Genomic DNA, 16,032 nt, shown 5'->3' on the forward strand with positions numbered 1-16,032 from the left:
CACAAAGATTGGAACTTTAGCCTGATGATGGTGAATGTGATTTCGCCGAAACGTCGCATAAACATGCAAAATATTACACAGGGCAAAACCCGAACTCAGAACAATCTACATACATATACCCGTGAAAATTTACGAAAACAAATATCTTACCTCTACGGGGAGGACACTTTCCTACTGACTAGGACCTATGAAAAACTTGAAGTCAGAAAAGCCTCCATCTTATGTGATCTCACATTCCTACGCAACTGCAGGGACAAAAAAATAATTCCCAAATACTTCCAACTAAAATTCCACCCAAAAACCCCAACCATTGAGAGGATCCTAAAAAGAACTGAATTAGCCCTAATCAGAAATGAACTCCACAAAAAAAGATTCATACTTGATGAAATCAACAAAAGTCTACTCTCTCTTCACCTTAAAATCAGCAACCAAATACACCCTATACTCTGGGATAAATTCAAACAAATATCAATCTGGAGAGCAGAAACAGAAACCCAATACAAGACAGACACACATAATAAGAAACTCCAAATACTAGAGGTACAGCAGAAACCCAGCCCTCCACAACAACTTATGACCAAAACAGTACATAACATATCAGACAGGATACTCACCACTACAGAAACCAATATTCTTTCAAAAGGATTTAATTTTGCAATAACTCCAAAACGCATACCAACTGAAAACATCATATGTGGAATTGAAACAACTTTAAATAAAATCAACCCAGATACTGCTAACAAAATCAGACTTAAAGTCACTAATATTCTCTGCTCTAGTAAACCTCCTAAAAGCAACATACAACAGGAAGAAAGAGATGCACTTATCAATCTGAAGAAAAACCAGGAAATAATAATCCTCCCAGCCGATAAAGGAAACTCCACAATAGTGATGAATACATCAGACTACAAAGAAAAAATGACAACTCTACTACAAAACCCGGCCTACAAACTCCTAAGCACAGATCCTACCACCTACCTAGAAAAAACCACCAAATCCAAAATCAAGGCCTCTCCCATCAGCGAAGAAATCCAGCAAAAAATCATCCCCAGAGAAAAATCTTCCATATGTCCAAAACTCTATGGCCTTCCAAAAATACACAAGGAAGGTATACCTCTCAGGCCAATAGTCAGTTCTATAGGCTCCCCTCTACAAAACCTTGCCAAATTTTTAGCCAAATACCTTCAACCATATACAGAAACTATTACCTCATATGTTCAAAATTCATTCCACTTTATACAAATAATTAAAAAACAAAACCTACAACCCGATGACCTACTTGTAAGTTTTGATGTCGTGTCCCTGTTCACACAAATACCTATTAAAGAAGCCTTGACAGCTATCCAGGACAAACACAAACCCCCCAAATATATCCTAGACCTTACCAACCACTGCCTGACCAATACATACTTCATCTATAATGAACAAAGATATAAACAGATAGAGGGAGCCCCCATGGGATCACCTCTCTCACCTGTCATCGCCAACCTCTATATGGAATATTTCGAAAATAATGCATTAGAGCAATCCAAATACAAACCTAAACTTTGGCTGAGATATGTTGATGATACCTTTGTAATTTGGCCACATGGTAAAGAAAAACTAGACAATTTCCTCACACATCTCAACAGCCTACACCCCAAAATACAGTTTACTATGGAAACAGAAATCAATGATCAACTTCCCTTTCTAGATGTACTGGTCTATAAAAAACCCAATGGCAGCCTAGGACATACTATCTACCAAAAGAAAACCCATACCAACCGTTATCTAAATGCACACTCACACCACCACCCCGCACAAATCACCTCAGTGGCCAAAACTCTCATCACCAGAACCAAACGCTTAGCTGACCATGAGCACTTAAAAACTGAATTGAACAAACTCAAAGATGTATTAATTTCTAATGGATTCAAAGAGAAAACAATAACAAACCTAATCAAAAAAGAGACACCCCCCAAAAAACAAGATCAAGAACAGGACAATGGCACCACCATCCTTCCTTACATCAAAGGCACCACGGATAAAATTAGTAAAATTCTGCACAAACATAACATCAAAACTTCATTTTGCACCAACCAAAAAATATCTAATATCCTAAGGAGCCCCAAAGATAAAATGCAATTGGAATACCAAGGAATCTATGAAATCCCTTGCAAAACATGTGCAGCCACATACATTGGACAAACTAACCGAAGAGTGAGCCAACGCATAGCAGAACATGTGAATGCAGTCAAAAAAGAAGAAAAGACCTCCTCCCTTGTCCAGCACATTAAAAAAACAGGGCACGAAATTGACTTTGAAAAAACTAAATTACTCCACAAAACAGAGAATTTATACAGAAGAATTGCTCTAGAAGCTATAGAGATTGAGAGGAGACCCCTTTGCATAAATAAAAGAGATGACACGTCCCGACTACCAGAAATTTGGAAACCAGCCTTAAACAAAAAAAACACTTCATAATAATCAGCATGTCAATCCTTCTAATAATTATGATTTTAGAAATTTGATATTTGGAAATCAGCCTTAAACAAAACACTTCATAAAAATCTCCATGTCATTCCTTCTAATAATTATGATTACACCAACCAATCAGATCACTGAAACATAATCACCCAATCTATTTGCTACATTCAAAACAAATCTCCACCCCCACACTATATACTAGGAAGAAATGACAGTTGCTAACATTCCATTTTACAACAACACAAAGATTGGAACTTTAGCCTGATGATGGTGAATGTGATTTCGCCGAAACGTCGCATAAACATGCAAAATATTACACAGGGCAAAACCCGAACTCAATTTTACAAAACCAAAACCAGGTGGAAATGCATGCACAGTACCAGAAAGTTTGCTTCTTTCACATGCACAGAAGAAAACAAATTTTGGGGGGGGTGGAATCCCCCCACCCCAAAATAAAAAAAATATTCAAAAAAACATGGTGCTGTCCATGGACTGGAACCAACAAAACTGCTTCTATGACATCATTGTAATGTCACCAGTGGCTTACTACCAGTTTGGGTGAACCAGTCCAAACCAGAGAGAACCCGCCTCTGGTCAGTTCCTAAATTTTCAAAAGGCAAACTTGTTAGGTTATTGGATACACAGATGATACTTGGAGATTTGTGGTGTAGTGTTCTAATTTCTCCCCCTTTAAACCAATATTTTAAAAATGTAGTACAGGGATCCTGGTGAAAACCAGGAGGTGGCTATGCTGGCAACGTGAATCCAATAGTACTAGCTGTAAAGCAATGTACAACTTAGTGCTCATAACTGGGGGGAAGGGTTAGATTTATTCTTTGTCTGTATCCATATTGCCCTGATGCAAGAGCACACCAGTGTTTCCAAAGGACATGCCCTCAGGTATCTCACTGTCAGTTCACTGATGAGGCAGATCAGAAGTGAATTGAAATCCCTCATTCTGTAAGACATGTTTCCTTTTTTATTCTTCTGTGGCACATGGAAGAAAAAAAATTAGGATGATACGGTTTGAGGTGGCAGAGTGCTGGTCGCAATTGGTCTTGCTTAGGACAGCTTTTTCTATCCTGTATCCTAGACCAATGTTTCCCAACCTTGGCAACTTGAAGATATTTGGACTTCAACTCCCAGAATTCCCCAGCCAGCGAATGCTGGCTGGGGAATTCTGGGAGTTGAAGTCCAGGTATCTTCAAGTTGCCAAGGTTGGGAAACACTGTCCTAGACTCGGTACCTTTACCTCAGTGCTGTTTTGGCTGTGAAGGAACTCCGGCTTCCATAGCCACTTTTTTCTCTTTTTAAAATGTGCAGGTTGACCTGTCATTTGCTTGACCTAGTCCCCGGCTAAGGGTATGCAAATGAAGCTACACTTCTAATATAAAAGATCGATTCTTGTGCTTTTGTGACTTTTGTGGTAGGGTATTCCCTTCACAGTGCCTTCATTTTACAACTCCCAAATGGATCCTTACCGCAAACCTGCATTCTCAACATGGTTCCAGCAGGTGCATTTCAGAACTCAAATGACCACTGGATGGTGGCCTAGATACATAAAATTTGATTGCTGCTACCTTGTAAAGATTTTGTAAAGGTTCTGTTAATCATGGATGATCACTGGGGAAAATCATTGCTGTATCTAAGGAACAATTGCAAGATTGTACATAGCAGTTAGAGGAGGCTTTTCCTCCTGGACGATGGATGGTGTTGAAAGGTCTGGAGTGTCAACTGACACCACCACTAATCATGGTCCTTGGAATATCATATGTTGGAGTTGAGTGGATACCAGTGCACCAGTTTCAGGAGTCTTTTTGAACAGGATTTGGAATGGCATGATTTCTCGCTGGCCTTGGATTGGGAATTCAGCAGAGCAGTTGGGTGGATGTGCCTTTGTTTCTTCCTCTTCCTTCTCTTTGTGTCATCTTGTCTAAATGCTAAACTCATGTCGCTGCCTTTGCCTTTCTTTTCAGGCACAGATCACATGTTTTTTGATGTTCTTCCTGGTGGAATGTAGTTAACTAGGTCCTATCCATATGAAGAATTTCCCATAAATGAATATCCTTTCTACTCTACTTAGGAAATCTGCACTCAATTATGGGCTTCTCTAAGTATGCCCATATCACTCCAACACTCCGCAGTCTGCATTGGTTGCCGATCAGTTTCTGGTCACAATTCAAAGTGTTGGTTATGACCTATAAAGCCCTTCATGGCACCGGACCAGAATATCTCCAGGACCGCCTTCTGCCGCACGAATCCCAGCGACCGATTAGGTCCCACAGAGTTGGCCTTCTCCGGGTCCCGTCGACTAAACAATGTCATCTGGCGGGACCCAGGGGAAGAGCCTTCTCTGTGGTGGCTCTGACCCTCTGGAACCAGCTCCCCCCTGAGATTAGGATTGCCCCCACCCTCCTTGCCTTTCGCAAACTCCTTAAAACCCACCTCTGCCGTCAGGCATGGGGGAACTGAAACATCTTCCCCTTGCCCATGTTGTTTTGGTGTTAGATTGATTGCGTGCTTGTTTTTTAATATTCTGGGGTTGTTTTTTATGAATTTTTTTATCTTAAAATTGTAATTGGATTGGTGGATATTGGATTTGTTATTATGTATTGTTTTTACCTTGTTGTGAGCGGCCCCGAGTTTGCGGAGAGGGGCGGCATATAAATCCAATAAATCTAATCTAATCTAATCTAATCTTACATGCACACATAATAATTACTCCTTCCTCCTTCCTCAATTGTTTTCAAAGCATGTCTATGAAATTTCTTACAATTCCTTTAATTACATCAATCCACTCATTCAATCAATTCATTAATGCCTTTTATTTGGTGCCAAAATTTTCTTTATCTCCAGAAATTATTGTCGGCAGAACTTACCACCACAGGGATTTGCCGAGAGAGGAAGAAACACGACAGCTGCCATTTCAGGCAGCTTTCTTCAGGAAATGGGAGATCTCATGATGATTCGTGAGATCGCCCTTAGTGCCTTTCGTGACAGCGCTCTCAGAGGCTGCTGGGAGAGGCGGGGCCAGCAAGGGTCTTTTAAGGCCGCCTTTGCTTGTTGCTCCTTCCTTTCCCAGCAGCCCAGGATCAAGGACACCCACCCTTTTTTCTCAGTGTGATAAAAGTGTTCGCCCATGGGGCCGAGTAGGAATTTTTTGTGGTCTAGCCTCATTATGGCTTGACAATTTTTTCGCCTACTCCACACTTTGAAAATGGGATGGGAATAGTTAGGGGGTGGGCTTTTTTCTTTTGTTGAATCTGGATTATTATTGTTTTTTGTCATTTTGGTCACTTTGGCAGGTAGGGGCGGAAAAGGGACGTTAGCAGCCACTGTGTGATCTCCTTTTGGGCACCATTTGGATAGTGATGGGCCACCCCTCGGCAAGACCTTCAGGCAGATTCCACCTGAGTAATGGAGGGGGGGTGCCTTTGAAGCTCGCTGGCCAGGGCCTCCCAGGGACTGGGGACCAGCCTTCCCACACGCCAAATGGGGCGTGGCAAAGGGGCAAGGGAATGGTGAGATCCATCTCCTTGCCATGCAAGGAGCTTTCCCTCATTAGTTGCTAAGAAATGTTATGGAAAGGGAAATTTCCACCCCTCTGGCTTCACCTCTGCAGGTTCTTTGTTTTATTAAAGGCAAATTAATAAAGTGACCCTTATGTCCATGTGCCATTCTGTCTTCACTGCAATAAACTGCCTGTCCTGAATCAGTATCAATTAAATGTGAGAAAAATAGCACAGAACAAGAAAGAATATTAGAGAATATATGTCATTTATCAACACTTTTATTTAGAATAACAAAAATAAGTAGATGTTGTACACCTTGTTTTTTTATTAATTCACTTGATATCATTTGAGTCCTCTTGAAATTATTTTGTCATTTTTAAAAAACAGAGTCAAGAGAGGGTTTCCTAACACACATTATTTTATATACAATATCTTGAAAATCCCCCTATTATTTTTAGCTATATATTTGTTTCTTAGGCATCTTTTCAGGAACAAAAGAAATTTGTCCTATATTGTTTTCCTAATTAATTAGGAGCAATAAACAATAATTTAAAAGCTCAGCTATCTATTAAGAAAGCACTTTCCATATTATCTGAATGTAATAGAGTTTTGTAGGAACTGGTTATGAACTGACACTGAAGTACTTATCAACTCACGGATGAACTTGTCTTTCCTCTCCTTCCTAAAGAGTGTGGGAAGTTGTTTCCAAGAACAGCTGAGACTCCAGGCCCAAGTGAGACTTCTGGAACACAGTGTGAAGCAACAACAGGCAAGAATTGTGAACCTCTTAATGGAGAGGGATATACAGAGCAGAGATGTAGATGAAAACACTGTCATCAATCTGGGAGAAGAAATAAAATACAAAGGTTAGAAATAAATTTCATCTTTGTTCTCCAGGTGGGCTCCAAACATTCCTTTTACAAACTTGGGGGATGATCAAAATTTAGAATCCACACCATGCCTTCAACTTCTAAACTTTTCATAGAACCATCTGTTTTGAATTGTTTGCCTGCTGTCATTTCAAATTTCCAACTATATATAGTAAATATTACATACCATAGTTTTTGGAGGATAAGACACACTGGAGTATAAGATGCACCTTAGTTTTTGGGGGGTGGGGATAGGGGGGAAAATCTAGGTATTCATCTAGCTAGCATCCTTAATCTGGTCAGCTACAGCACATCATTTTATTCCCTGATTAAGGGTTAAAAAAAAACTTTTTCAGAGTAAATAGCAATGAAAACAAGCCTGCAAGCAGGCAAGATTGTTATCACCTCATTAGGACTGGGGGAAAAAATATTTGGAAAAATTACATTCAGAGTATAAAACACACCCATATTTTCAGCCTCTTTTAGGGGAGAAAAAGGTGTGTCTTATATTCTGAAAAATACATTATATGCAGGTGGGGGTTCCTACTAACCATCACTACCGGTGCAATGCGCGCACAGCTCGAGGTGATTGGCGGGTGTGCTGTTTTCAAGTAATTCATTAAATGTGGTTCATATTGTCCTGTACACTAGTATTTAGTTATTAGAATTATCTTCATGCTAAATCCTGGTATATGTTAAAACTTAGATTTCAAATTTGTAGCATGGTCCAACCTTAAGAAACTGAAGAATATTAAGTTTGACTAGGGAAGCGGCATTATAAAAGGTGAAGTAGATTTTTGACATTTTTTACGTCAATCATTGACATGAAACAAAATCGAGCTGGTAATAACTGAAAAAATATTTGCAGGATGTATATTTGCAGGTCTGTTTTCCATTACTTATGTAAATGTGAAATTATATATCTTGAATTTTTCCAGTAGCTTTCATAAACCAATGGTTCAGCCAAGACAGAAGATTCAACACGAGTAACCAAGACAGCTAAGCATTATAGTATGGGCTAACCCAAACTTTAGTTCTATACTTGAATTTAATGCAGTTTCAGTAAGTAACTATTAGTCATTCTAGCCAACTTGCATAAGATTTATGTTCTGTATTGAATGGTTCAGTGATGAGATCAAGCAACCAGGTTCTATTAAAACCATTGCTTCTGACTGTTCTGTGCTAGAATCACAACCCTATTAAGTATTTCCTTAGTTTTTCCTTATGGCCTTTTCAAAGGTGGATTCCTCCTGGTTCGGACTGGTTCACCTGAACCAGTAGCAATCTGCTGGTGACATCATGATGACATCATGGAACCAATTGGTGCTGGTCCGTGAGCACCGCCATCTTTAAAAAAAAATCTATGTTTCTAAATGGGGTGGTGGTGCATTTTCCCCCAGGTTTTTTTCTTCTAGGCATGCGCAGAAGCTATATTTCTGGCACTGTGCATATGTCACCATCTTGGTTTTGGCTTTTTGGGAGGGTGTGTGTATTTTTTTGCACTGTGCATGCACATACACACACAGCATGTGAGGAAGCAAGCTGGCAGCAAGGTAAGTTAGAACCCATTCCTGGTACTTCATTCTTTAGATGAGGAATGAACAGTTTTATCCAGGCTAATAGAAGTGCAATCACATTTTGTTTTGTTTTGTTGACTCTTTATTGCTGTTATCAAGACAAAAACCTTACTTATAACATTGAACATACAAATTATCCAGGGGTTGGAGAAGACAAAAATATATATGTGACCTCAAGAATATTTTTTAACATATTCCATATTTTTTCCAAAAAAATGTAAGTTCAAATACATATTATACACACCTATAAATGATGACCAGAGTTAAATAAATACATCTTTCATTGCATGGATTTCCTTTATTGTTCAGTTTTTCAATGTTTAATATTAGGTCCCTAAAAATCATATACATAAAAAGACACATAAAAAGAATAAATAGAACAGTTTGGCAAGAAATAATATATGATCCATGAATAGCATTTCCCTCATTGTGTAGAAATCACCAATGCAGAGACATGATTTCTTGAACAATCCTTTGTCCAGGTTGGAAATATCTCTGTGGCTGAGCAGAGCTGCCTCGGGTTCAGAAGCTCCCTGTTCTTTGGACTTGCAGGGTTTTTTTATAACAAATTCTTGTGTATACAATTGCAATGATTGACTTACCCCAAAGATAGCTAACAAGTAACAGGTTAATATACAGATAGATCATACCAAGCAAGCAAGTGAGCACATGATTGCTAGTTTAACCGTTTGCTCTTAGGTAGAATAATAGAAGAGTTGAATAAGTAAGTAATTAATGTTGGGCGAACCGAACTTGCAAAGTTCGGCATATCAAACCCAAACTTTTTTGAAAGTTAGGGTTCAGCATTCGCTCGAACACCGCAAAGCGCCGCCACCCGGGAGGAAAGTGGGGAAACCCATTGTGGGATTTCCCACCTCCTTTTGCTTGCGGCACTGCAATCGTGAGATTCCCCACCTCTTTGTTTATTTTTACGGAAAAGGACGCTGAAGCGGCGCTGTTCGGGTTCGGGTTCAGCGAACTCACCCGAACTTTACAGCAAAGTTCGGGTGAGTTCGACGTACCCGAACTTCGTTGGTTTTGCCCAACACTATAAATAACCTTTACCCTAGATATACCTAGAGCAAGTAACCTTCAGACTTAAATAAAACAGAAGAATAAGATGCTTTATTGACAAGATAGGTTTTCTGTACCATTGGCAATAATTGACAACAACCTACATCATTGAATTCAAATTTGTGTAGGTATACCATGTAATATTTTATAGCAGGAAGGAGAATGTGACTAAAGTGTATTTTTAAAATCCATTGATGTTTTGCTATAATTCAGATTGTGCTGAGATTTATCATGCTGGTCATACACAAAGTGGATTTTACAAGATGAAACCTTTGAAGATCCCAAGTGGATTCTTTGCCTACTGTGATATGGCAGAAGGAGGCGGGTGGACGGTCTTCCAGAGACGGTCAGATGGGAGTCAAAATTTTAATAGGTAAGAAGATAATATTTATAGTTCAGGGTTGAACTGTGAAGCCCTTGGTTCTCTCTAAGCTTGGTTGCTTTCTTGAAGACATTTCATTAACAAACTGGATAACATCATCAATCCTACTAGGGAGCGAGGTTTGCTCTTATTTTTATATACCAGTGGCTTGCTCTGTCAGTGTTGGTGGGAGTGATAAGATTTTCATTAAACAAAATATAATATGTAAGATATAATAGGTAAGGTTTTGGTTAAACAGATAAAAATCTTTAGATTCATCTCACAGGCTTGTTATTTTTGAAACAAAATGTATTTACAGTAGATTGTTCAATTCTTAGCGATAAAAATGAAAATGTATCTTTTGCAAAAACCTATGCCCAAATTAATGTAGCTCAATGCAAGTTTTTGATGGTTGTTAGTTCAGATATAGTTTAAATATAGTTTAATTTTTAGAATCAATCAAGGGTCTGGGCCTGAAATTCCCCCAAATACCCAAAAGAGTCCAGGTCAGTGATGGCCTCCTATGGGTACGGTCAGGTACGCAGAACCAGTAGGAAAAAAAATGAAAGGCCAGGCGAAATATCGCCTGGACGAAAATTGCCGATGGCGGGAACCAACTCGGCTCCCCCATCAGCTGGGGGGCGTTCCCCGCGATAGCGCGGGAACGCCCCTGAGCAATCAGCGGCCGCTCGGGCATTCTGGGAAAGCCGAGGGGCGGGGCATGTGCCCTTTATCAGGGCTTGCTTGCCCCCCCCTGGCTTCCCTTGCCGACAAGCTCGCCGCAAAACGGAGCTCACCTCCTCCGTTGGATCCTCGCCTTCTTCATTGCCAGCAGCGCACAAGACGGCGCCTACAGGAGCTTTGGAAATCCACCTTTTCCCGCCCGGTTTGCTTGCTTGGGGAAAGGGGGGAGGTGGTCAGATGGCTGGCGCGGGCCAGCGGCCTGAACAGGCTTTGTCGGCTTGCCTGCCGGGATCGCAGTTTCGGGGCCTGTGGGCCCGCCCGGGCAGGTGATCAAGGGCTCCGTTGGCTCGGCTGGCAACGCGCCGAGCGTCTCGGTGCCGGGCTACCAAGGCTAGCGCTGGGGAGTGAGTAGCAGCAACGGGGAGGCCTTTTTCACTTCCCCCACGTGGTTTGTGTTTCTCCACTGAATTCGGACAGGCCGCGTGCAGGCCGCATGCAGGGCGGCGCTGGGGGGGGTGCCACGTGGTGAGCCACTCCCCCCCTGTTCCCAGCATGGCGCTTCGCGCCTCGCTTTGCTTTCACAGGTGAGGGGGGATAAGTCTGCCTTAGCATGGTGAGAAGAAATTAAATTGATCTCCATCAATATTAGTGGACTCCATGCACCAAAAAAAAAAAAAAAAAAGAGGACCAAAATATTATCCTAAGGTTTGATACAGCTGAACGATCCTGGCGGGCCATGCTCCGGTGAGCGCAGGAGGCGGTAAGGCCAGCCCAGGGAAGAATAGTTGGTAAAGTGGCTTTTCGTGAACAGTCCCCGGGGTGCTGGGGTCTTTTAGACCCCGACAGGAAGGATACAGTTTGAGTTTTAACCTGTGCATTTAATTGGCACGCTATTTGGTTCAAAGTGATGTAAATTATTTCAATTTAGTTGTTGTGCTTAAAATGAATTAATTTATAGGATTTAATTTATTTAGGCTAATATGCTTGAGTAGTTTGATCAATAAATGGCAGAGTTAAACTTTTCAATCTATGCAAGTTTAAAATGGTGGAATTGTAACGTTTTACCTTTTTAAGTTAAGTATACTTGTGGTACCTAGGATAAAAATGGGCAATTAAAAGCAATTTAATTTACTTAAGAGGATAAACTTGAATTGTTAGAGCATAGAAGGAATGAATCAAAACGATTTAATTTATTTAAGTCAGTATGTTGAAGGGGTTTAGCATAAACTGATTGGTAAAATGATTTGTTTATTATGTCAGTATGGTGAAATTGATTGAGCTCGAATTGAATTATTAAAATAATTTAATGGATTTAAGTCAATAGAGTTGAATTGATTGAACTTAAAATGAATGAATCAAAATGATCTAATTTAATTTAAGCTAGTATACTTGAATGAATTGATCCTAAGAGGAATGAATTAAAATGAGTTAATTTATTGAAACGATTATATGGGAATTGATTGAACATAAAGTGATTTGTTAAAAAATAAAATAAAAAATGATCTAGGTTATTAAGCCAGTACATGGGAATGGATTGTGCTTAATGAATTATCAAAAGGGTTTAATTTATCAAGTTAGTATATTTGAATTGAGTGAGCTTAAAATGAATTAATTTGAAATTAAACTGATTTACTGGGGGGCACAACACATGTGTTGTGATATTACAGCGGGGGTGGTGAGGCAAACCCCCCCCCCTCTGCCCGCCCCTCCAATTCCGCAGGGCAATGTGAGCATCCCTTTAAGGCAATTTTTAGCGTACACAAATTTGGAGAAATAAGGCTCCTGTACGCCAGTTAAATATTGGGGTAGGCCAAACAAGCCACTAGGCTGTGAGCATTGGTTAGAATGGGATATATAATTGAGCCACAATGTGGTCGACATAGAAATGGTATGGGGATTAAAATTTCATATTCGGAAATGCTTTTCAGCAGCCCGGTTGCACTACCATTTGATAACAGTTCTTTCATACCCAGTGGATGATGGCGCCCTCCTAGGGCATTTTTCTCACAAGAGAGACAATAACAATCAGGGATAGTAGCCATGAAACCAGGTTAGATGGTGTTTGAGCAACTGGATCTATGGAAAGAATGCTTTGTCAGTGAGAATGGCTTGTAGTGATCAAAAGACTGTAACATTACTATAGACCTTGACCCTTTTTGTTCATCATAAGGATGTAAGGATCTCCTACCGAGAGCACTGTGCAGAAATATATCTTGGCCTTTCTTTGAAGCACTGTGGAATAGGGACCTAAGAAGCTGTTTGGCAGACAGGTCTGGCATATGTTTCTTTACCACATTAAAAAAATGGCAATTAGGTTATTGGGCGGTAAGTAAATATAGCCTCATGCTGCTCCCTTACCCTCAATTTAAAACAAATAAATAAATAATTGCTCTCACGCTTTAATAAGGGTTGACAGTGTTAATATAAACTGTTATGGCAGGTGGAACACAGTGAGCTATGTTCTACACCTTACATAGTAAAATTTGCTTATTAAAGCTTTTGTTGAGAATACATACATGTTATCAGGCCGGAGGTTTACTTTGGTATGTTTTCCTCTTCACTTTCAAGTGGCTTAATGGCAATCCTCCTGGTCAAATATGCCCCCCCCTTTTTTTCCTGAGGAATTATCTTTGTTAATTTTATGGCCATACTTAACTAGGGATGTACTGCACTAAGGAATTACTTGGTAACAAGGTTTTTATGTGCTTGCTCCTGGGTATTTTATTATTATTATTATTATTATTATTATTATTATTATTATTATTACTATTATTATTATTATTATTATTATTATTATTATTATTTTCATGATGTGCTGGATCCTGGAGCAGTTGCGCATGGAAGTCATTATGTCTCCATGAATGGTGCTACTATTATTCTGAATTTTGCCACATTGCCAAATGTAAAGTTATTGTACTGAAGGCTATAACAGTACGGGTGCAGTTGGTAGCAGGCCTTTTTCTGTACCAACAAAACTGAAAGATACCATTAATACCATAACTACAACCTGCAGATCCCCATGTCATTACCATGCCGAAAGTTGGAAATCTCCTAATTTCTGGTTAATCCCCTCAGGAGTAAGACAATGAGGAACCGGATCGTGGGGGCAATAGCCTGGCTCTGTTTGAAAAGTGCTATTGCTGACATGTGGCGAGCCGCCATGAGTCTAAGGAGAAGGGCGGCATGAAAAGCGAATAAACAAATAAATAAATTAGTCAGTTATCTCAGCCCCTTTAGTCTGTTCAAAGGAAATGGTGTAGTCACTTACTGGAATGGGGGGCTTGCAAGAATGCTAAGCATCAAGGTCATCTGAATCAAATTCACACTTGAGTTGATTTTAGCTTAATATGAGTTATTAAGCATTATATTAATTGTTTTAGTGAATAATAATTTAGAAAATGTTATTATCATAAACAATATTGAAGTCATGGTGTCAGCATGGTACCATTGATATTATGGTTATATTGATTAAGTCATGTTGGTAAAGCTAATCCATGCGCTAACGGTAAAGAAAGCATTGGCATGGGCCTTTGCTTATCTTCATAAATTTCTTGCAATTATTCTACTCCCTGGGCGAGCAGGCAGGGCCACAGAGCATATTGGCTAATCTCCCTGGCATTTTAATGCTGGAAGAAGAGTATTATGATTGCCTGAGAGGAATACAGGAACATGGGTCTGCGACTATGGTGTACAGCTGGCCCATCGGTGGAGGGAAGTGAGACAGCAACAGGAGGCCCAGTCCATTAACAGGGAGTATGTGTGCATGGGCAGGCGGTTGGCAGCCACATGGCATAGGCTGGGGCGCAGGGTACCCAGAATTGGTGAACGGCGCCATCGCTCAAGCAAAGGAGTGCAGGTTGGACCACATGGTTACATGCCATCATGTAGGGGCAACAGGTGGGGCTTAGCTCCCCTAACAAAAGACCTTGGTGTCAAACTATTTGAGGATAGGGGGAATGATCAAGAGATGGTCCAAGGAAAAGGACTCAGATTGGGGAGAAATTAGTAAGCCGCTATACATTGCCCAGTTTCAGGGGCAGCGGGCATTGGATGAGACCCAGATCCTCACCCAACGAGGTGAGTCTGTTTCACACAACAGCCATAAAAATGGCCTTTGGGACATGGTAGGTCTGCAAGGTGCTGTCATGATCGCATAGTAGTGGATCATGCAAGGTTCCCTGGGCCAGCAAACTGATGTTAAATAGCGGCTGCGGCAGCCGCGTTGGTTACACATGGTGGCTGACCAATAACACAGATGGTGGATTGATCACTGGCCTGGTATATCAAACAAGGATATATGCCAGGGTATGATGGACTCAGTGCAAGTAAAGCGATGAAGCCAGGGAAGGGTGCCTTTTAAAATAACAGTTAGGGGCCATTACAGGAGGATCGGCAAGATATTGGGTGGTATTCCCTCAACAATACTGAATGCAGGTTTCAACAAGTTCTCAGCAAAGTAATGAATCCGGTGGCAGATGGAAGTCAGTGGCTTTCATAAAGTAGATTCAGAGCACCTGAGTACAAGCACTCTTGGGATCGGGTGGCTAACACTGTCTTTGTATCCTTATCGTTTCTCTAGGTCCTGGCCCTGCTCCACTTTGTTACGTGCGAAGTGCGAAGGAGCTGCCCTTCCGTTGCCCACAGTAGTGAACGGCAGCCACAGCGTGGCTTGGTGGCTGAACATTGAGCTGCAACATTATCTTCAGGAATGTGGAGGTTGCTGAGTCGCTGGGGCTTCAGCGGAAAGGCTTGAGCTCGGAGGTCTTCGTTTGAGACGGGTCTTTTCCGTTGTGAAAAGTCGGGAGCAGTGATGGGCCGGACCCAGATTGTTGGTGTTGCACACGGGTGGCAACGACCTGGTGGTGGTGAAGGACTTGGCCCAGTGGCGTCAAGTCGTGGCAGTCCCCCGGGGCTTGCAGAGCATATGGAACAGATTGTTGGTCTTGCACACGGGTGGCAACGACCTGGTGTCGGTGAAGGACTTGGCCCAGTGGCGTCAAGTCGTGGCAGTCCCCCGGGGCTTGCAGAGCATATGGAACAGATTGTTGGTCTTGCACACGGGTGACAACGACCTGGTGTCGGTGAAGGACTTGGTACAGTGATGTCATGTCATGGTGAACCACCGGTCGTACGGGGCCTACGGCCGTGGTGTGTGGTTCTGGTGTATGGTTCTGATACCCCCACATGGAGGGGATGCGGAGTCGCCGTCCCACCAACAGCTGTTGACGGGACCAGGTTATGGGTTAACATGGCAGGGGGAGGCAAAGTGATCTGACACACGGGCATGTGTTTTTAAACCCCCCCTAGCTTTCACTGGGTCAATTTAGGAAGATGTCAGGAGTGGCAATTTTTACACAGACCTGCAGTGGTGCCTGCGTGAGCTGGGGCAGGCTTAGGCGGGGAGCAGGGGGCCAAGATAGAGATCTGACCCCCTGCTGTGGCAGAAACGGGGCGGAAAGGGTATCAGTAGCAACTGTGTGTTCTCCTTT

The 16,032-nt window shown here is 41.4% G+C and overlaps 1 protein-coding gene across 3 annotated transcripts in view; it reads left to right on the forward strand.

Moving 5' to 3' along the window:
- The window catches only part of FGL1 (fibrinogen like 1), a 52,049-nt gene that overhangs the window by 14,231 nt on the left and 21,786 nt on the right, over positions 1 to 16,032 (forward strand). For all 3 annotated transcript variants that reach the window (XM_070757596.1, XM_070757594.1, XM_070757593.1), the window contains exons 3-4: positions 6,667 to 6,844; positions 9,712 to 9,871. In XM_070757596.1, the coding sequence (XP_070613697.1) occupies positions 6,667 to 6,844; positions 9,712 to 9,871 (338 nt within the window). The remainder of the gene's footprint in view (positions 1 to 6,666; positions 6,845 to 9,711; positions 9,872 to 16,032) is intronic.

Source organism: Erythrolamprus reginae, chromosome 7 (assembly GCF_031021105.1).
Source record: "Erythrolamprus reginae isolate rEryReg1 chromosome 7, rEryReg1.hap1, whole genome shotgun sequence".
In the NCBI taxonomy this organism is placed as follows: domain Eukaryota; kingdom Metazoa; phylum Chordata; class Lepidosauria; order Squamata; family Dipsadidae; genus Erythrolamprus; species Erythrolamprus reginae.